The sequence below is a fragment of the Pongo pygmaeus genome, chromosome 18, assembly GCF_028885625.2.
Source record: "Pongo pygmaeus isolate AG05252 chromosome 18, NHGRI_mPonPyg2-v2.0_pri, whole genome shotgun sequence".
NCBI classification, from domain to species: Eukaryota; Metazoa; Chordata; class Mammalia; order Primates; family Hominidae; genus Pongo; species Pongo pygmaeus.
The window spans coordinates 65,614,823-65,635,512 of NC_072391.2; the positions used below are offsets into that span (position 1 = coordinate 65,614,823).

At 52.5% G+C, this 20,690-nt stretch overlaps 2 protein-coding genes across 24 annotated transcripts in view; both read left to right on the top strand.

Annotated features, from left to right (window-relative positions):
* PLA2G15 (phospholipase A2 group XV) overlaps positions 1–11,683 on the top strand; it is a 23,480-nt gene extending 11,797 nt beyond the window's left edge. Inside the window, exons 3-7 of one of the 2 annotated variants that reach the window (XM_054454042.2) lie at positions 53–209; positions 5,551–5,669; positions 5,914–6,012; positions 6,399–6,623; positions 9,775–11,683. In XM_054454042.2, coding sequence (XP_054310017.1) covers positions 53–209; positions 5,551–5,669; positions 5,914–6,012; positions 6,399–6,623; positions 9,775–10,286 — 1,112 coding nt within the window. In that variant the 3' untranslated portion in view covers positions 10,287–11,683. The remainder of the gene's footprint in view (positions 1–52; positions 210–5,550; positions 5,670–5,913; positions 6,013–6,398; positions 6,624–9,774) is intronic. The other variant, XM_063654416.1, reaches the window with a different exon arrangement.
* Positions 11,684–14,829: 3,146 nt separating this feature from the next.
* The window catches only part of SLC7A6 (solute carrier family 7 member 6), a 38,889-nt gene continuing 33,028 nt past the window's right edge, over positions 14,830–20,690 (top strand). For 8 of the 22 annotated variants that reach the window (XR_010124307.1, XR_010124306.1, XM_063654458.1 and 5 more), the window contains exons 1-3: positions 17,245–17,373; positions 18,563–18,746; positions 20,169–20,219. The gene's annotated coding sequence lies outside the window, so the exon portion shown is untranslated. Of the gene's footprint in view, positions 15,190–17,244; positions 17,374–18,562; positions 18,747–20,168; positions 20,220–20,690 lie in introns of those variants that run through there. The other 14 variants (XR_010124305.1, XM_063654459.1, XM_063654453.1 and 11 more) reach the window with 6 other exon arrangements.

The following is a 20,690-nucleotide window of genomic DNA, read 5'->3' on the forward strand; positions in this document are numbered from 1 at the left end:
AGTCTTGAACCTGCCAGGCCAAGGGCTCACACATGTCCTGTGCCCCCTGCAGTCCCTGGTGATTTGGGTAACCAACTGGAAGCCAAGCTGGACAAGCCAACAGTGGTGCACTACCTCTGCTCCAAGAAGACTGAAAGCTACTTCACAATTTGGCTGAACCTGGAACTGCTGCTGCCTGTCATCATTGACTGCTGGATTGACAATATCAGGTGGGGGCTGGTGCACACAGAGTGGGTGCTGCTCAACAACAGTGCCTGAGAGGCCTCCAGAGCCTGTTCCTTCTATCCTCATCTCGAGGTCACTGACCTCTCTCCTTCCCCAGGTCCTCGGTCTGGTCTGGTCGGCACCACCTCTGCACTCCCAGGCAGAACTAACTTTCCCTTCCTGCTGCCCTTGTTCCTCTACTCTCCAGCCCTGGCCTCTCATGCCTACACACAATTTTTTTTTTCTTTTATTTTGGGACGGAGTCTTGCTGTGTCACTCAGGCTGGCGCCATCTCGGCTCACTGCAACCTCCATCTCCCAGGTTCAAGTGATTCTTGTGCCTCAGCCTCCTGAGTAGCTGGGATTACAGGCGCCCGCCACCATGCCTGGCTAATTTTTTGCATTTTTAGTGGAGATGGTGTTTCACCATGTTGGCCATGCTGGTCTCGAACTCCTGAGCTCAAGTGGTCTGCCCACCTTGGCCTCCCAAAGTGCTGGGATTACAGGCGTGAGCCACTGCGCCTGCCTACACAAAATTTCTGTGCCCCAGCCCCTATTCAGAGCCTCGGCATGGCCCCCACCCCTTTCCTTGTCTGTGCCTCGGCCTCCCCTACCTCTCCAGCTGCTTATTCTTCTTGGACACACCATGTCTTTGCACCTGCTGTTCTTTTGGCCTGGAATCTGTTTCTACACCCTTTGCCTGATAAATGTGCTTCCATTCACTTTTTTTTTTGGAGACGGAGTCTTGCTCTGTTGCCCAGGCTGGGTGCAGTGGCACGATCTCAGCTCACTGCAAGCTCCGCCTCCCGGGTTCACACCATTCTCCTGCCTCAGCCTCCCGAGTAGCTGGGACTACAGGTGCCCGCCACAGCACCTGGCTAATTTTTTGTATTTTTTAGTAGAGACGGTTTCACCACGTTAGCCAGGATGGTCTCCATCTACTGACCTCGTGATCCGCCCGCCTCAGCCTCCCAAAGTGCTGGGATTACAGGTGTGAGCCACCACGCCCAGCCCCATTCACTCTTTAAAACATGACCCTAGGCCAGGCATGGTGGCTCTCCTATAATCCCATCACTTTGGGAGGCTGAGGCAGTCAGATCACCTGAGCTCAGGAGTTGAAGACCAGCCTGGGCAACATGGTGAAACGCCATCTCTACCAAAAATACAAAAAAATTAGCTGCGCATGGTGGCATGCACCTGTAGTCCCAGCTACTTAGGGGGCTGAGGCAGGAGAATTGCTTGAGCCAGGGAAGCAGAGGTTGCAGTGAGCAGAGATCACACCACTATACTCCAGCCTGGGTGGCAGAGCAAGACCCTGTCTCAAAACAACAACAACAAATCAAAAACCTGACCCTGGTCCCTTTGTGACATCTCCCTTTTGACTCCCCAGAGCGGTTTGCCTCTCCTCCTCCCAGGCCCCATGCTTGCTTCCTCTAAACGTCATCACGTGCCCAAATTTGTCTCCAGGCATGTTTCCCCAAATTGCACAGGCACTGTACATTTTATATACTTTCTTTCACTTAATCTTACATCAACCCCATTTTGAAATAGGTGCTGTTTTCTCTTTTTTTTTTACCAGTGTTACTTGCCAACAGGTGGTTTTTAAACCTGCTTTACAACTGCGAAATCTGGAGGCTCAATGAGGTTACAAAATCGCCTGTGCTCACTCAGCTAATAAGTGGTAGAATCAGAATTCAAACCCGGAATGTATGGCTGTGAGCTGAGGTTCCCTCCCAGGCTGAGCTCCATGAAGGGAGGGAGTGTGTGTCTGTTTTATCTTTATAGCAGTAGAACCAGAAACACAGTTGGTGCCTGATAAATGTTTGAGCTGAATGGAGTCTCCCAAATTAAGTTTTTCCCGGTCGGGTGCGGTGGCTCATGCCTGTAATCCCAGCACTTTGGGAGGCTAAGGTGGGCAGATCATGAGGTCAGGAGTTCGAGACTAGTCGGACCAACACAGTGAAATCCTGTCTCTACTAAAAATACAAAAATTAAGGCCGGGCATGGTGGCTCACGCCTGTAATCCCAGCTACTCAGGAGGCTGAGGCAGGAAAATCGCTTGAACCTGGGAGGTGGAAGTTGCAGTGAGCTGAGATCATGCCATTGTACTCCAGCCCAGGTGACAGTACAAGACTCCATCTCAAAAAAAAAAAGAAAATACAAAAATACAAAAATTAGCCGGGCGTGGTGGCACACGCCTCCCAGCTACTCAGGAGGCTGAGACAGGAGAATCACTTGAACCTGGGAGGCAGAGGTTGCAGTGAGCAGAGATTGGGGCACTGCACTCTAGCCTGGGTGACAGAGGGAGACTGTCTCAAAAAAAAAAAAAAAAAAAAAGTTTTTCCCAGAGACTCGCCAGCTGCTCCTCCAGGCGCCCTGGCCTGCCAGCTGTTTGTGATACCCGTTTTGATGACTCCTTCCTCCTCTGTGTGTTGTGTGACCGGGGTTATTTCTGGGCTATTGATGTGCATTTCTATTTTTATACTGGGGACACGGCCTCAGGTGCTGCCAGTTGGAGGTGCCAGCTGATACCAAGAGGGGCCTGTCTGCCTTCACTGCTTCTCTGACCCGTTTAGATTTTCACCCAGTGCAGAACTGCTTTGGTTTTCCAGAACAGTTTTCTGCATTTTGCTATTTGATAATTTATTTATTAGTAGCAACAAGCTACTTTGCTGTGTGGTCATTGGGATAATCTACAAATTGCCCTGGAGAGAATGGGCCTCCAGGACCTGTTATCCGGGTCAGTTGTGGGGATCCTGTCAGCTTTCTGTGGCTGATATCTAAGTGGGAAGGTGGGACTCAGGACCACCAGAAACTCCAGGTTCCTGTGTTTTGGGGGGCACATTTGCTTCTTCAGTGTGAGATGAGGCCAAAGCAAGGCTCCCGGCCTAGCACAAAGCCACGAGGCTTTTCTTCTGGTATAAGGTGTCTCCCCTGGCCCATCACCCTGTTCCCATCATTTCTTCAGGCCTTGACAACCCTCTTCCCACAGGAGATGGTGCAGCAGCCGTGTACTGAGCCCTGAGGCGGGGTCTGTCCTGTCTGGTTCTGTTTGGCACTGCAGCTACAGAAACTATGAGATAACATGTGTGGTGTTAGAAGCTGCTGCGTCTGTGGTAATTTATTACACAGTTCTAGAAAACTAATAGGCTGGGCGCGGTGGCTCACGCCTGTAATCCCAGCACTTTGGGAGGCTAAGGCAGGAGGATCGCTTGAGCCCAGGAGTTTGAGACCAGCATGAGCACATAGTGTGGCCTTGTCCCTACAAAATAAACAAACAAATAAATAAATAAATTAGCCAGGCATGGTGGTGCCTGCCTAGCTATTCAGGAGGGTGAGGTAAGAGGATCACTTAAGCCCAGGAGGTTATGGCTACAGTGAGCTATGATCTCCTCACTGCGCTGCAGCCTGGGTAACAGAGTGAGACCCTGTCTCAAAAAAGAAGAAAGAAAACTAAGAAAGGGCTGTTAGGGGTCTTAAGTCAGTAGCTGGTGGTCCATGTCCTATGTCATGGCGCTTAGGAATTTGCTGGGTAAGCCCTGAGCCTTGTGGTTGCAGTCTGACAAGTGATACAGCCCTGGGGTACTGGGAGGTCATAGGAGCGTGGTTCATTCCCTTCCTCCGTGGAGGATGTGTTTGGAGGTTGGCTGGCTGCTGTGTCCAATGCCCAGAGGAAGTGGGACCCAATTATACCTACCTGGGGCCACACAAGGCCTTCCTCCTGTCTCTCCCCACCAGCTCCCATCATTTCTCTGGGCCTTGCTCCTCCTCCTACCTGCCTCCCCACCCATACAGCAGCCCTGATGCGTGGTGCCTCTCTAGGGTTTGTTTTTGTTTGTTTGTTTGCTTTTTTGAGACAGAGTTTCACTCTTATTGCCTAGGCTGGAGTGCAGTGGTGCGATCTCGGCTCACTACACCTCTGCCTCCCAGGCTCGAGCAATTCTCCTGCCTCAGCCTCCCGATAACTGGGATTACAGGTACACGTCACCATGCCTGGTTAATTTTTGTGTTTTTAGTAGAGATGGGGTTTCACCATGTTAGCCAGGCTGGTCTCGAACTCCTGACCTCAAGTGATCCACGTGCCTCAGCCTTCCAAAGTGCTGAGATTATAGGTGTGAGCCCCTGTGCCTGGCCTAGTGTGTTTTTTTTTTTTTTTTTGAGACAGGGTCTTACCTTGCTTCCCAGGCTGGTGTGTAGTGGCATGATCACGGCTCACTGCAGCCTCAATATCCCAGGTACAAGTCATCCTCCTGCCTCAGCCTTCCAAGTAGCTGGGACCACAGGCCTGCACCACCATGCCTGGCTAATTTTTTATTTTTAGTAGCAACAAGGCCTCACTATATTGCCCAGGCTGGCCTTGAACTCCTGCCCTCAAGCATTCCTCCCACCTAGGCCTTGCAAATTGTTGGAACTACAGGTGTCAGCCACTGCACCCGGCCCCTGTCAGGTTCTGTTGTGTACTGCACTCACCACCTCCTTCACCTGGGATATGTTGGGTGGCAGGAGCTGGATGCAAGGAGATGGAGTGATGGAAAGCTGAAAGAGGGTAGACTGCTTCTTGGGGTCCAGTGTGAAGTTCACGGCAGAATTAGGACTGGCACCTCCTTCTCCCAACCAGGTCCAAGACCCTCATTCTAGAGTAGGGTCACAGGGGAGAGAGGAACGTTGCTTTGACAGGGGTCCTGGGGTCAGTGTTTGGAGTAAGTATGCCTTGGTGGGGTCCTCATTTGGATGTAATTACTCTGATCTGTGCTTTTTATTTTTATTTATTTATTTATTTATTTTTTTGAGACAGAGTCTTGCTCCGTCGCCCAGGCTGGAGTGCAATGGTGTGATCTCAGCTCACTACAACCTCTGCCTCATGGGTTCAAGCGATTCTCCTGACTCAGCCTCCTGAGTAGCTGGGATTACAGTCGCCTGCTGCTACACACGGCTGATTTTGTATCTTTAGTAGAGACAGGGTTTCGCCATGTTGGTCAGGCTGGTCTCAAACTCCTCACTCAGGTGACCTGCCAGCCTCAGCCTCCCAAAGTGCTGGGATTAACAGGCGTGAGCCACTGCACCCGGGCAATTTTTGTATTTTTAGTAGAGACGGGGTTTCACCACATTGGCCAGGCTGGTTTCAAACTCCTGACCTCAAGTGATCCTCCTGCCTCAGCCTCCCTAAGTGCTGGGATTACAGGTGATCTGTGCTTTATCAACCTGCTTTGTTACTTTTGGTCTCTCCTATCCATCTGACCAAACCTGGGCATGAGAAGGGAGTATGACTCAGGACATGATACATTGTTGGGACACACCAAGCTCAGTGTCCCCTGTGGGTCACTGGCTCAATATCCTCTCACAACAGGCTGGTTTACAACAAAACATCCAGGGCCACCCAGTTTCCCGATGGTGTGGATGTACGTGTCCCTGGCTTTGGGAAGACCTTCTCACTGGAGTTCCTGGACCCCAGCAAAAGCAGCGTGGGTATGTAGCCCTTATTCAAGGCCTCCAGGAGCTGGGATGGGGGTTCTGCCGGACTGGAGGTGGAGCTGGAGGAACTCTGCTGGTTTGTAGGGACAGCCTGTGAGCTGTCTCTGATCAGCGTGGGCACAGAGCCCTGTAGCATTCTTCCAGGGACCTGCTAGCTGTCACAGTCTCCATGCTGGGCATAGTGTAGGTGGCCGGCACTAGCTGTATCTTTTCTTATCCTCTGTATTTCTGTCTACAGGTTCCTATTTCCACACCATGGTGGAGAGCCTTGTGGGCTGGGGCTACACACGGGGTGAGGATGTCCGAGGGGCTCCCTATGACTGGCGCCGAGCCCCAAGTAAGCAGGCACTCTCATTCCCTCCCTGAAGTCTCGGGAGGTAGGGGCAAGGTGATCATGGGCACCACAGGCCTTGGGCTCTCCCCTTGTCCTTGGCTGTCTCCTGTCCCTGGGCCTCTGGCATCCAGTCTAGTGGTCACAGCCACCACCTTTGGTCAGTCTTATCCTGTCTTCCATTTCCCACCCTGGGACCTCTGGGCCTCTGAGCCCTGGGGAGAAATATAAGGCTTCCTCCCTTCATGGAAGGCGGGGGGGACCCAGACCACTCTGTTTGAATGTGAGCACCCTCCCCTCCCCCTCTCGTCTTGTGTCTGGCCTGAGAAAAGCTCAGTGGTTCCGGCTCCAGGACCCTTCCCACCTGACCCCTGCCTGGCTCTGGCCTGCAGATGAAAACGGGCCCTACTTCCTGGCCCTCCGCGAGATGATCGAGGAGATGTACCAGCTGTATGGGGGCCCCGTGGTGCTGGTTGCCCACAGTATGGGCAACATGTACACGCTCTACTTTCTGCAGCGGCAGCCGCAGGCCTGGAAGGACAAGTATATCCAGGCCTTCGTGTCACTGGGTGCGCCCTGGGGGGGCGTGGCCAAGACCCTGCGCGTCCTGGCTTCAGGTAAGACCCTACCTGGCCCAGTGTGGGGGGCTGTTGCCAGGAATTCTGCCCTCTCTTCCCTTCCGAAGTGTCCTCCTGGGCCAGCATGCCTCATGTCTGTCCCACGGTGTGTGGGGTCTATGCAAATCTACCCCTAAAAGTCCAAGGAAGAAAGAGGCTGACAAATCTAGTTTCTCAGAGAAAAACAGTTAATAGGGACATACGAATAGAAGCCACGTCTGTGTCTCAGGTGGTGGCAAGACAAGATGGTGGATCCCCACACCATTAGCCCCCAGACCCAGAGCTTATATTCTGTAGGGAAAGGGCAACTCCAATGCGATGTGTTGAATATTGAAGGATGACAACACAGAGGCTGTTTTGATTTATGGTAAGTATGTGCACAAGGAACAGTAGATAAAGTGGAAATCTCAGTGGCCTTCCTGGATCTGGGGTTAATCAGAAGCCAACATGGTGGATTAGTATCCAAAATGGAGTTGCTTTGGTCTCCACAATGACTCTTTTCTTGGGTCAGCCTTCTTTTTTTTTATTTTTATTTTTTGAGACAGAGTCTGGTTCTGTCACCCAGACTGGAATGCAGTGGTACAATCTTGGCTCACTGCAACCTCTGCCTCCTGGGTTCAAGCTATTCTCCTGCCTCAGCCTCCTGAGTAGCTGGGATTTCAGGTGCCTGCCGCCATGCCTGGCTAAGTTTTGTGTTTTAGTAGAGACGAGGTTTCATCATGTTGGACAGGCTGGTCTTGAACTCCTGACCTCAGGTGATCCACTCCCTTCGGCCTCCCAAAGTGCTGGGATTACAAGCGTGAGCCACTGTCCCTGGCCATCCCTCCCTCTTACCCCCATCCTTACTTCTTCATCCCCACCTTCACCGCAGAGGAGGAAGGCTAGAGCATTTTTTTTTTTTTTTTTTGGAGGCAGGGTCTTTCTCACTCTGCCACCCAGGTTGGAGTAGCGTGATTTTGGTTCATGCAACCTCCACTTTCCAGGTTCAAGTGATTCTCCTGCCTCAGCCTCCTGGGTAACTGGAACTACAGGCGCGTACCACCATACCCGGCTAATTTTTGTATTTTTATTAGAGACTGGGTTTCACTATGTTGGCCAGGCTAGTCTCTAAGTCCAGACCTCAAGTCAGGAGGATCTGCCTGCCTCAGCCTCCCAAAGTGCTGGGATTACAAGCATGAACCACCGTACCCGGCCAGATTTTTTTGTATTTTTAGTAGAGATGGGGTTTCACCATTTTGGTCAGGCTGGTCTTGAACTCCTGACCTCAAATGATCTGCCCACCTTGACCTCCCAAAGTTCTGGGATTACAAGGCTGAGCCACTGCACCTGGCCTCTAGACTACAGTTTTTTATTTATGAGTTGCGCCTCCATCTGTGGGCAGCACGGAGCCTCTGTAGGCAACACAGGGAGGAAGCAGGTGCAGATCTGGCTGGGCCTGCTTGCCTGGCAATTGGGAAAGCCACCCATTTTCTGGCCCCTCCCCCGTCTTTTCATGACTGTTGCAGGTCACCAGCTGCAGCTGTAGAGTAGAGCTTCCTCCTCTAGAAGGGAGCTTTCCTCCCTCTGCTAGGACTGGGGGCAGGCTTATGGACCCTCACTTTAGGAGCTATGAGCCAGGGCTGTGCCAAGCATCTCATGAGCTCAAGTCCCTGCCACTGCTTGACCTGCTTGGTCTACTGGCATTGTGATGGGGTCAGGCTCAGTGACTCTGAATTGGCTGGAAGACACTCAGATTTAGTGAGGACTCATTATAGCCACCCCTTCTGTCTAGCCTGGGCCTGGAGGGACGGATGTGGGCATACCCCGAGTTTAGACAGGTAGCCCCGGCCCCTTTCAGAGTTTCTCTGTGAGACCCCTTAGAGCTTTGTTTCAAAGGCTGGAAAGCTGTTCTGTCCTGCCTTGGCAGTCCAGGACTGGGGGTGTGGTGCGGGGAGGTGGAAGTCCGTGCACCCCTACGGGCTTTCCTTGCCTCAGGGGTCCCCCAGCCAGGCCACAGCAGGCAGAGCTGAGGCCCTACAGTCAGTCCGAGAGGCCTCCCTGCTTTCAGATACAGGGTGGGGTGATGGGTGACCATGGATCCTGAACAGGCCAGAGGCCCCTGTTCCCAAGTTGCAATTTTTACTTCCTGGAGGCCTCCCTGGCTGCCGGGTGTTTGTGTTGTTCACATTCCTGTGTACAGGGACTCCGCCTCCATCTGCAGCCTCCCCTCGTGCCCCGTCTCCAGCACGCCTGGCTGCCCAGGTCAGCGCACATGCAAGTGGGTGGAATGAGGCCACGGCTGGCTGAACGCTGGTCTGAGCTTAGGAAAAGAAAAACTGGTACACAGTTCAGTGTCATAAAAGGGAAAGCAGAACATGTCATCCCGAGTTGCCAACCTGCTGACTCACTTTAGACTAGGTCAGTGCCCACAGGCCTGATCAGCACGTGGAGGATGGTAGAGTTTACAGACAAGGAAGCATCATAAATCACCCTGTGGGTATGTGCCGCCTTACTCCCTGGTGAGGAAAGCAAAAGAAACAAAACATATCTTGGATGTGTGGTTCCCAGATGTAGCAAAAATAAAGAGAAACAGTAAAAGCCAAGGCAAGCAACCTTGGCAACATAGCAAGACCCCATCTGTATAAAAAGTGGAAACATTTTTAGCCCGGGCGTGGTGGGACGTGCTTGTAGTTCTAGCTACGCAGGAGGCTGACATAGGAGGATCACTTGAACCCAGGAGGTGGAGGTTGTAGTGAGCCAAGACTGTACCACTGCACTCCAGCCTGGGTGACAGAAAGAGACCCTACCTCAAAAAAAAAAAAAAGGAAAAATTTGCCAGGCATGATGCATGGTGGCACATACCTGTAGTCCCAGCTACTCGGAAGGCTGAGGCGGGAGGATTGGTTGAGCCTGAGAGGTTGAGGCTGCCGTGAGCCGTGATCATGCCATTATACTCCAGCCTGGGCAACAGAGTGAGACCCTGTCTCAAAAAGAAAAAAAAAAGCCAAGGCAGGGATGGGAGTCACAGTGATTACAATGATGACAACAGGGTAGAGATGGGGGACTGTGGACTGGGCCCCTGGCTGGGGTCTGGCAGGGGCCTCGTGGTGAACATGCTGCCCAACCAGCTGGCATTCCTAAGCACAGACTGACCAGAGCCTTCTCCCTGCAGGAGACAACAACCGGATCCCAGTCATCGGGCCCCTGAAGATCCGGGAGCAGCAGCGGTCAGCTGTCTCCACCAGCTGGCTACTGCCCTACAACTACACATGGTCACCTGAGAAGGTGTTCGTGCAGACACCCACGATCAACTACACACTACGGGACTACCGCAAGTTCTTCCAGGACATTGGCTTTGAAGATGGCTGGCTTATGCGGCAGGACACAGAAGGGCTGGTGGAAGCCACGATGCCACCTGGCGTGCAGCTGCACTGCCTCTATGGCACTGGTGTCCCCACACCAGACTCCTTCTACTATGAGAGCTTCCCTGACCGTGACCCTAAAATCTGCTTTGGTGACGGCGATGGTACTGTGAACTTGAAGAGTGCCCTGCAGTGCCAGGCCTGGCAGAGCCGCCAGGAGCACCAAGTGTTGCTGCAGGAGTTGCCAGGCAGCGAGCACATCGAGATGCTGGCCAACGCCACCACCCTGGCCTATCTGAAACGTGTGCTCCTTGGGCCCTGACTCCTGTGCCACAGGACTCCTGTGGCTCGGCCGTGGACCTGCTGTTGGCCTCTGGGGCTGTCATGGCCCACGCGTTTTGCAAAGTTTGTGACTGACCATTCAAGGCCCCGAGTCTTGGACTGTGAAGCATCTGCCATGGGGAAGTGCTGTTTGTTATCCTTTCTCTGTGGCAGTGAAGAAGGAAGAAATGAGAGTCTAGACTCAAGGGACACTGGATGGCAAGAATGCTGCTGATAGTGGAACTGCTGTGACCTCAGGACTGGCTCCACAGGGTGGACTGGCTGGGCCCTGGTCCCAATCCCTACCTGGGGCCATGTGTCCCCCCGACTCCTGTGGGCTTTTCATACTTGCCTGGGCCCTGGCCCTGCAGCCTTCCTATGAGGGATGTTACTGGGCTGTGGTCCTGTACCCAGAGGTCCCAGGGATGGGCTCCTGGCCCCTCCGGTGACCCTTCCCACACACCAGCCACAGAAAGGCCTGCCACTGGTCATGGGTAGCTAGAGCTGCTGGCTTCCCTATGGCTTAGCTGGTGGCCAGCCTGACTGGCTTCCTGGGTGAGCCCAGTAGCTCCTGCAGGCAGGGGCAGTTTGTTGCATTCTTCATGGTTCCCAGGCCCTGGGACATTTCACTCCACTCCTACCTCCCTTACCGCCAGGAGCAGTCAAGCTCTGGATTGGGCAGCAGATGTGCCCCCAGTCCTGCAGGCTGTGTTCCAGGGGCCCTGATTTCCTTGGATGTGCTGTTGGCCCCAGGACTGAAGCTGCCTCCCTTCACCCTGGGACTGTGGTTCCAAGGATGAGAGCAGGGGTTGGAGCCATGGCCTTCTAGGAACCTATGGAGAAAGGGAATCCAAGGAAGCAGCCAAGGCTGCTCGCAGCTTCCCTGAGCTGCACCTCTTGCTAACCCCACCATCACACTGCCACCCTGCCCTAGGGTCTCACTATTACCAAGTGGGTCAGCACAGGGCTGAGGATGGGGCTCCTATCCACCCTGGCCAGCACCCAGCTTAGTGCTGGGACTAGCCCAGAAACTTGAATGGGACCCTGAGAGAGCCAGGGGTCCCCTGAGGCCCCCCAGGGGCTTTCTGTCCGCCCCAGGGTGCTCCATGGATCTCCCTGTGGCAGCAGGCATGGAGAGTCAGGGCTGCCTTCATGGCAGTAGGCTCTAAGTGGGTGACTGGCCACAGGCCGAGAAAAGGGTACAGCTTCTAGGTGGGGTTCCCAAAGACGCCTTCAGGCTGGACTGAGCTGTTCTCCCACAGGGTTTCTGTGCAGCTGGATTTTCTCTGTTGCATACGTGCCTGGCATCTGTCTCCCCTTGTTCCTGAGTGGCTCCACATGGGGCTCTGAGCAGGCTGTATCTGGATTCTGGCAATAAAAGTACTCTGGATGCTGTAAGGTGCCCTGGCCTACACTGTGCTCTGAGCATGAGGGGAGGGAGGTGGTGGAGGTACAAGGTGGCTAGAGAGTTAGGAAATCAGGGGCTGGGCCTTTACAGGAACCTTGACAGGTTGTCTCAGTATCAAAGCATGGTTCCTGTGCCCTTCTGTGGACCTCATCCTCCTGTCCTCTCTCCTGGAATCCAGTTCCCCTCCTGGGACTAAGAACCAGAACCTGAAACATTCCTGTGGAAATGGGGTCCTGTCCTCCCCCTGCTCCTGCCTGGTCAGCAGGCCCTACATGCCACCCAGGAGCTGGGAGCAAGGACAGTCCTGCAGGTCACCCTGGCTACACCCTCCTTCCCAGCCTCTGTCCTCCCTCAGCTTGCAAGTGTCAGCATCCTTTGAACCTAGAGTTCTTTTTAGGATGCCACCCTTCTTTGCGTCTTCAGCTCATCAGCCTGCCATCTGTACCCCTGGGGAGGTACAGATGAGAGACATCAAGGGAGGAAAAGAGACTACTAGGCTGAGACTGGTATGGACAAAGACAGAAACAGAGACAGAGACAGGGAAACATGGATAGGGGATAGGGTCCCAGCCTGAATTTTGTAGTGCAGAGCCCAGCCGGTACCCAGTTCTGTCTTCACTCAGCCCCCACAAGCTGGGGCGCCAGGCTTTGATACACCAGAGGCCACAAGAGGGCGCCCTGAACCCTCTCACTGAACCACCTGTTAGCCAAACCTGGAAGGACGGGGTGACCCAGAGTGGGGTTAAAAATGCCTGTGGTAAAAATACTGGGGTCCAGCTGCAGCTCTGGCCTCAGTAAAAGGATGACAACATGAAAGGGAGCTTCGCCCCAGGCCCTGCCCAACCTGACTCCCTGCTTGGCCCTGATACCCCCCTACTCATGGCACCCCACTCACCCCTGACCCATTTTAGCTTCACCGTCACCCTCAGTTTCATAGCTGCAGAGAGAAAGGACATGGAATCAGAGGAGGCTTTAGGACCAGCAAAATAGGGTTCAAATCTCAGCTCTACTAGCTCCAGCCAAGTTGTCTGGGGAGCCTCCTGACCCTCAGTTTCCTCATCCAAAGAATGGGGACATCTGGGTGCATTGGCTCACACTTATAGTTCCACCTACTCAGGAGGCTAAGGCGGGAGGATCGCTTGAGCCCAGGAGTTTGAGACCAGCCTGGGCAAGACTTTATCTCTAAAGGTGAAATAGGCCGGGCGCCGTGGTTCACGCCTGTGATCCCAGCACTTTGGGAGGCCAAGGAGGGTGGATCACCTGAGGTCAGGAGTTCAAGACCAGCCTGGCCAACATGGTGAAACCCCATATCTACTAAAAATACAAAATTAGTCAGGTGTGGTGGCACATGCCTTGTAGTCCTAGCTACTCTGGAGGCCGAGACAGGAGAATTGCTGCAACCTGGGAGGCGGAGGCTACAGTGAGCCAAGTTGGCGCCACTGCACTCCAGCCTGAGCAAAACAGAGTGAGATACATCTCAAAAAAAAAAAAAAAAAAAAAGGATGAAATAAATCTGTAGTCCCAAGTAGGAAGCTGAAGCAGGAAGATCGCTTGAAACCAGGAGTTCGAGGCTGCAGTGAGCTATGATCACACCTGTGAATAGCCATTGCACTCCAGCCTGGGCAACAGCAGGATCTCTAAAAGCAAAAGAAAAGAATGGTTACAAATAAATGTATCCTGCAGGGTAGTCCTGAGGAACACTGATGGTGTTGGAGAACATCTGATTCAGGGTGTGGTGTACATGGGGCTTTCAGCTGATGGGCTATGTAACTGGGTGTGAGACTGCAAAGCCAGAGGGAGCTGGCATATGTTTTTTTTTTTTTTTTTTTTTTTTTTTTTGAGATGTAGTTTCGCTCTTATCGCCCAGGCTGGAGTGCAATGGCACGATCTCGGCTTACTGCAACCTCTGCCTCCCGGGTTAAAGCGATTCTCCTGCCTCAGCCTCCTGAGTAGCTGCGATTACAGGCATGTGCCACCACACTTGGCTAATTTTGTATTTTTAGTAGAGACGGGGTTTCTCCATGTTGGTCAGGCTGGTCTCGAACTCCCGACCTCAGGTGATCTGCCTGCCTCAGCCTCCCAAAGTTGTAGGATTACAGGTGTGAGCCACCAGGCCCGGCTGAGCCGGCATACCTTATATGAAGCTGTGGCAGGGACAAATGGGCTGGGTGCTGACACAAGTGTCCAGAGCTGTCCTTCTGCCTAGCCAGGGAGGCCGGAGGAACTGATCTGGGAGGCAAAGGGTGCAACTCGATTGATCCAAATATGTAAGTCCACTCACTGACACTTAGGGGAGGTGTTCCAAGCAGAGGGCAGGAGGGCAGCACCAGCGAGGGTTCCTCAAGTATTGTCATCCCAGGCCTGCAGAGAGGAGAATGGAAGGGTTTTAGGCAGAGGAGATACAAAGTCATCGCAATCTGTATTTTAGGAGCATCCCCTACTCTGTGGAGATGGGTTAAGGGGAGCAGGATAGGGATTGGGAAGCCGTTGTGGCTGGGGAGAAGAAAACGAGGTACAGGCCGTGGGAGGAGTGGGGAGGAAGGGTCTGAGGTGCTACCCATCTGACAGGAGCTGGGTCCCTGTCACTGGGTGGCAGGGAGCAGGGTCCTGGGTATGGTCTGGAACCAGAGGACGTGCACTTGTGGTCATAAGGCTGGGGGAAAAGATTCCAGAGCCCTGGAGAAAGTCAGTGCTTGAGGTGTGGACAGGAAATTTCGGAGGAGGGCTCAGACGCCCATGAGGTCAGGAGGCTCTAGACAGAGAGCCCCAGAGCCACCAGAGGAAAAGGAACTTGAGAGAAAGATGGAGGAGTAAACAGAGGGAGGGGAAGGGAGCAGGAAGTGCAGCTCCCCCAAGAGGGGTGGCAGCCCTCTTGGGAAGATGAGGACAGAGCCCCAGGGAGGCCTGGGGTTGGCAAAGGGGGCCTGCAGTTTCTTTGTGGGTGCGGGGGCCTCAAGGGCTGCGAGTCTGAGCTGTGCGTGTGTTTGGACAAGTCCCCAGAGTGTGTGTCTTCCTGGGGTTCCTAGACTGAGAGTGGCAGTGGCCCGGCGGCGGAGGCCGTTTGGATCCCTGTGTGAGCTGTAGGGGGCGCCCTGGGCGTCGGGCCCAGGTCAAGCGCGAGATAGGAACGGGGTGCGGGGGCCGATGAGAGCTCCCCACGGGAATGTCCGGTGTGGACGCCCTCGGAGGCCCCATCTAACTCAAGGGCGGCGAGCGTGGCCAGGCCCAGTTCACGGGCTGCTCGGGCCCTGACGAGGCAGCTGGGGGCTGTCAGGCGTCCACGCTCACGTTTTGGGCCGGCGGACCCCGTACCGGCCAGGCAGTGGCGGCCACGGGGGCCCGGAAGCGCCGCCGCCAGCTGGCCCCGCACGGAACTGTGTCCCGACGCGGCGCGCGCTGTCGCGATCCGGCGGCGGGTGACGTGGCGGGGCGGGGCCTGAGCTGCCGCCGCGGCGGCGGCGCGACCGAGCATCCTGGCGGCGCCGGGCCACTGGGAGGTAACGGGCTGGGCCATGGGCGGGCGCGCTGGGAGCGGGGCCGGGGCTGGGCCGCGTTCTCTGGGAGCCGAACCCTGTGGGTCTTCGCTGCCGCAGTCGGGAGCGGGATGCGGCCCAGAAACAGCGCGGGGCTGGCCGATCGGGGCCGCGCGAGAGGCGCTGCGGGTGAGGGGGGGCGCCACGAGGAGAGCGGAACCTCGAACATGAGGGCCGAGTGTGGGAGAAACGCTGTATGGGTGCGAGCCCCGGAGGCTGATGGTGACCGCGAGGGAGCCAGTCTTGGGGTGTGCTGGCGACGCGGCGAGTGTGAGGGAGACCGGGGATGTGTGTGGAGAGGGAAACCCCAGGTGCGAGGGTGACCGGGACGCTGAGTGCGCGGGCCGCGCCGCGAGCGTGAGACTGTGCGACGGTGACCCTGAGTGGGACTGTGACTGCGCCTCCGACTGCAGGTCGGAGAACCTGTGCTGTGTGGCGGCCGCCGTGGGGCGGAGAAAGACGCGGGCTCAGGACCGCAGGAACCAGGCTTCCTGGGGCTGTCGCAAGAATGACGATTATCATTTTAAAATCAGTCCTTTTACTTTAGAGAATGCCGCAAGGTTTTGTGGCGTGCTGGAGCCTGGAGCGTTGGGCTGCTGGCGCTGGGGAACCCGCGTGCTCCTGGTGATTATGGCTCTTTTGAGCGTCCCTATAGCCTGTCATCTTGTGTGACTATCTCTCCTGAATGTGGGGAGATAGACGTGAAACATTCTGAAAATTCTTCGCTGGGCTCTAAGCAAACATGTTGTGTAATGGTCAGTATAAATAGGAATCAGGGTGTCGGCGAACACGTTTTTGAGTACCTCTTGTATGCCCTGGGCTTGGTGACACAGTTAAAAAGAATTCAGTCTCTGCCCTTGATAGGGGAAAAAGCCAGGGCCAGCTCATCTCGCAGGGCAGCAGTTCAGTGCCCAGCCATCCGGAGCTTATCTCTCAGAGCTGCTCCCAGATTTCATATCTGGGAGGAGCAGACTTGAAAGACTGTGAGTGCTTCCTTATATCAGTTCCACCTCTTTTTGGTGGCGGTGAGGCCCTTTGGGGACCTGCCCAGGCTGCCTGCATTACTCAGGTCCCATGTGTGCTGCCCAGACGGCTTTTGCTTCCCAACTTTGATCTCAGATCGTCATTCAAGTTGTTTCACTGTAGTTTATTTTCCTGGCAAGTGTGTGGAAAACCACTAGCCTGATTTATTTTCCTGGCAAGTGTGTGGAAAACCACCAGCCTGATTTTCTCCTCTCTTCCTCTCTCTCCTTGTCCTCCTTCCCTATTTGGCCATGGATGTATTTTTATTGCATATACCGGTTTTATGATCCCCATCTCCCTGGAAATTCTTAGTAGAAGAAATTTCCTGACCTTTGTGCTTCTTGCTGTAATCTCTTGGATGTATATTAGTTTCTAAAAAAGTTACGCAGGCCGGGTGCGGTGGCTCAGGCCTGTAATCCCAGCACTTTGGGAGGCCGAGGCAGGCGGATCACGAGGTCAGGAGATCGAGACCATCCTGGCTAACACGGTGAAATCCCATCTCTACTAAAAAAATGAGCTGGGTGTGGTGGTGGGCACTTGTAGTCCCACCTACTCCGGAGGCTGAGGCAGGAGAATGGCTTGAACCCGGGAGGTGGAGGTTGCAGTGAGCCAAGATTGCGCCATTGCACTCTAGCCTGGGTGACAGAGCGAGACTCTGTCTCCAAAAAAAAAAAGAAAAAAAGTTATGTAAACGGTGCCCACGGGACCTGGGGCCCCAGAGCTGCCTAGACATGCATGATTTAATGTGACAAGGCCAGTTCTCTGACAGGTTTGGGCTGGCTGCTTCAGTTATACCCACCCTGTGGGTGTCATGGAACCTGCCAGTAATTAGGACTGCCCCTGCCGGGCATGTAAAATTTAGATTTTACAAGCAAATATCATTTTGCTGCTTTCTTGGTTAATTTAAAAAAAATTACATATATATATTTTTATATCAGTTTTCTCAGGTTAAAAGGGTTCATTTTTTGATCAGTTCCCTCCCACTCTTTGTTGCAGAGTTTATGTGGCCAAGGCAGACAAGTGGAATTAGGCCTTGCTGCAGGGGACTTCATTTCCTTCTCAGTACTGGACCCATTTATGAGGAGGTGGCTTATGAAAGTGTGATGTTCACGTATTTCTTGACAGGTGAATATTGTTGCGCTGTCTTTTCTTTTGTTTGTGTGATTTACAAAGAGTTTTTACTTACTTGTATACAGTGTGAATACAATACTGGTAAAGAGAATGGCTTACACATAATTAACAACTCTTTAGTATTACATATTAAGTAACACTGTAATTTATTATAAAAATAAATTATACATTTATTTATATTACAACTCTTTCTAAAGAGTAATTGTGGTGGGTTTTTTCTTTTTTTTTTTTGGAGACATAGTCTTACTCTGTCACCCAGGCTGGGGTGTGGTGGCGCGATCTCTGTTCACTGCAACCTCTGCCTCCTGGATTCAAGCGATTCTCCTGCCTCAGCCTCCCAAGTAGCTGGGATTACAGGCGCCCGCCACCATGCCCAGCTAATTATTGTATTTTTAGTAGAGACGGGGCTTTACCATGTTGGCCAGGCTGGTCATGAACTCCTGAGCTCAGGCAATCTGCCCGTCTCGGCCTCCCAATTGTGGTGGAATTTTTTTTTTTTTTTTTTTTGAGACGGAGTTTCGCTCTCATTGCCCAGGCTGGAGTGCAATGGTGCGATCTCAGCTCACTGTAACCTCCATCTCCCGGGTTCAAGTGATTCTCATGCCTCAGCCTCTCGAGTAACTGGGATTACAGGCGCCCACCACCATGCCCGGACAATTTTTTGTATTTTTAGCAGAGATGGGGTTTCACTATGTTGGCCAGGCTGGTCCCGAACTTCTGACCTCAGGCTATCCACCCGCCTCAGCCTCCCAAAATGCTGCGATTACATGTGTGAGACACTGCGCCTGGCCGTAACTCAGAGAGTTTTATAAGAAAAAGTCTTCTGTGTTTTCACCATAGTTAAGATTTTGATTCAACCAGAGGGGGGAATACAAAGATTTTGATGTATTTCTCTGTGATATAGCAAAATATTTTTTGGTCTTCAGCCCGTTTCCTAGCATACAACTCCTAAAATACTTAGAAAGGTCAAAAGTAATGTCTTTTTGTATGCTGATAACTGGTGGCTGGCAGCCCCTAGAAAGCTTCAGGATGGGGGCTGGTCACTGGAAAGACCAAGTCAGGATTAGAGGGTTGGGACTTTGAGCCCTACCCCCAACCTCCGGGGAGGGGAGAAAGGAGGAGGGTGAGGTTAAGTTGATCACCAATGGCCAGTGGCTTAATCACTCATGCCTATGTAATGAAGCCTCCATAAAAACCCAAGAGGCCGGGGGTTTGGGGAGCTTCCGGATAGCTGGACACGTGGAGGTTCCTGGATGGTACTTCTCCCTGGGAGGACAAGGAAAGTCTGTGACCCTTCCCCCATACGTGGCTCTGCAAACCTCTTCATCTGTATCCTTTGTAATATCCTTTATAATATACCAGTAAACGTAAGTAAGTGTTTCTCTGACTTCTGTGAGCCCCTCTAGCAAATTAATTGAACCCAAAGAGGAGTCTTGGGAGCCCCAACTTGAAACAGTTCGGTCAGAAGTTCAGGAGGCCTGGATTTGTGCCAGGTATCCTGTGGGGGAGGGGCAGTCTTGTGGAACTGAGCCCTTCCGCTGTGGGATCTGATGCTGTCTCCAGGTAGATAGTGTTGGGATTGAACTGGAGGACACTCAGCTGGTGTCCCTGGGGAGAAATGATTGCTTGTTAGTGGGGAACCCTCCGCACCCCCCCACCCCCCCCCCACCCGCCATTTGGTCACAGAACTCTTCTGTGTTGATTGTTGTGAGAGTACACAGTAAAAATGTTTTTGAGTTTTTCCAAACATTCTCAATAGCATTTTTCCTTTAGTCATTACAAAAATTTTGGTTTCAAATCCACTTTGTAAAACTTCCTTTGTAATTGAGCTTTTCCCCCCTTTCATCCCGTTTTCTGATGTAATTGAATTGTGATAAATTCATTTATTCCAAAAATTCTGATGTAATTGAATTGTGATAAATTCATTTATTCCAAAATTTTTTGGAATAAATAAAAAAATTTATTCCAAAAAATGGCAGTCTCGTGGTTAAATTTTCATGGGGAAATTTTAGTAGTCTGTTAAATTCCTTTATTACCTGCTGCAGGAGACTGCAGGAATTTAAAATTTTTTAAAATTTTTTTGTTGGCTGGGTGTGGTGGCTCACTCCTGTAATCCCAGCACTTTGGGAAGCCGAGGCAGGCGGAACACCTGAGGTCCCAGGAGTCCGAGACCAGCCTGAGCAACATGGTGAAACCCCGTCTCTACTAAATACAAAAAATTAGCTGGGTGTGGTGCATGCCTGTAATCCCAGCTACTCGGAAAGCTGAGGCAGGAGAATCGCTTGAACCCAGGAGGTGGAGGTTGCAGTGAGCCAAGATCACGTCATTGCACTCCAGCCTGGGCAACAAGAGTGGAACTCTGTCTCAAAAAAAAAAATTTTTTTTTGCCATGTTGCCCAGGTTGGTCTCAAACTCCTGGCCTCAAGCCATCTTCTTACCTTGGCCTCTCAAAAGTGCTGGGATTACAGGCTTGAGCCACTGCACCCAGCCTAATTTTTTGTATTTTTTTTTTGTAGAGATGGGGTTTTGCCATGTTACCCAGGCTGAGAGAGATTGATATTGTGTGTGATCCTCACATACCAATTTCTCTCTTTTTTTTCTTCGTGGCACCTGTAACTAATTGGAAGTAGCAATTTCTCTTATGAATTGGATAAAAATTGAGGGAAAAGGATAGCCAATTCAGGAGGGTGATCTGGTAGAATTTTGATGACCCTCTCATAATGCCTAGCTGGAGGTAATGTCTTAATAATCGACCTCTTGAATCAACGATTTTCATTCCATTGTTGCAGAGGGTCTACAGATCTACTCTGGGGACAGGATAGACAACACGTCTCACACAGGTACGCACTGCTGTTTTTGGAATGTATGTAACTACTGTTGTGATTAATTAAATGCAAATTCCTTCAAAACCGAGTCTTAGTAGCTTTTTGCCATGATTTATTCTTCTTTATCAATTGTTACCTGAAGAATAAGTACTGTGTCAGAAAATGTCTGATGTTAATACAGCTAGTTCACCTACCTTCCTTCCTCTCTCCTTCCCTCCTTCCCTCTTCCCTCCTTCCCTCCTTCCTTCCTTCTTTCCTTCCTTCCTTCCCTCCTTCTTTCTTTCCTTCCTTTTGTAGAGACAGAGGTCTCCCTATGTTGCCCAGGCTGGTCTTGAACTCGGCCTCAAGTGATCCTCCGTCCCTTCTTGGCTTCCCACTGTGACTGGCCAGACATTTTACTTGTTTTTTTGGAGACACTTTCAGTCTCACTGAAGTGCCCAGGCTGGAGTGCAGTGGTGCGATCTCTCAGCTCACTGCAACCTCTGA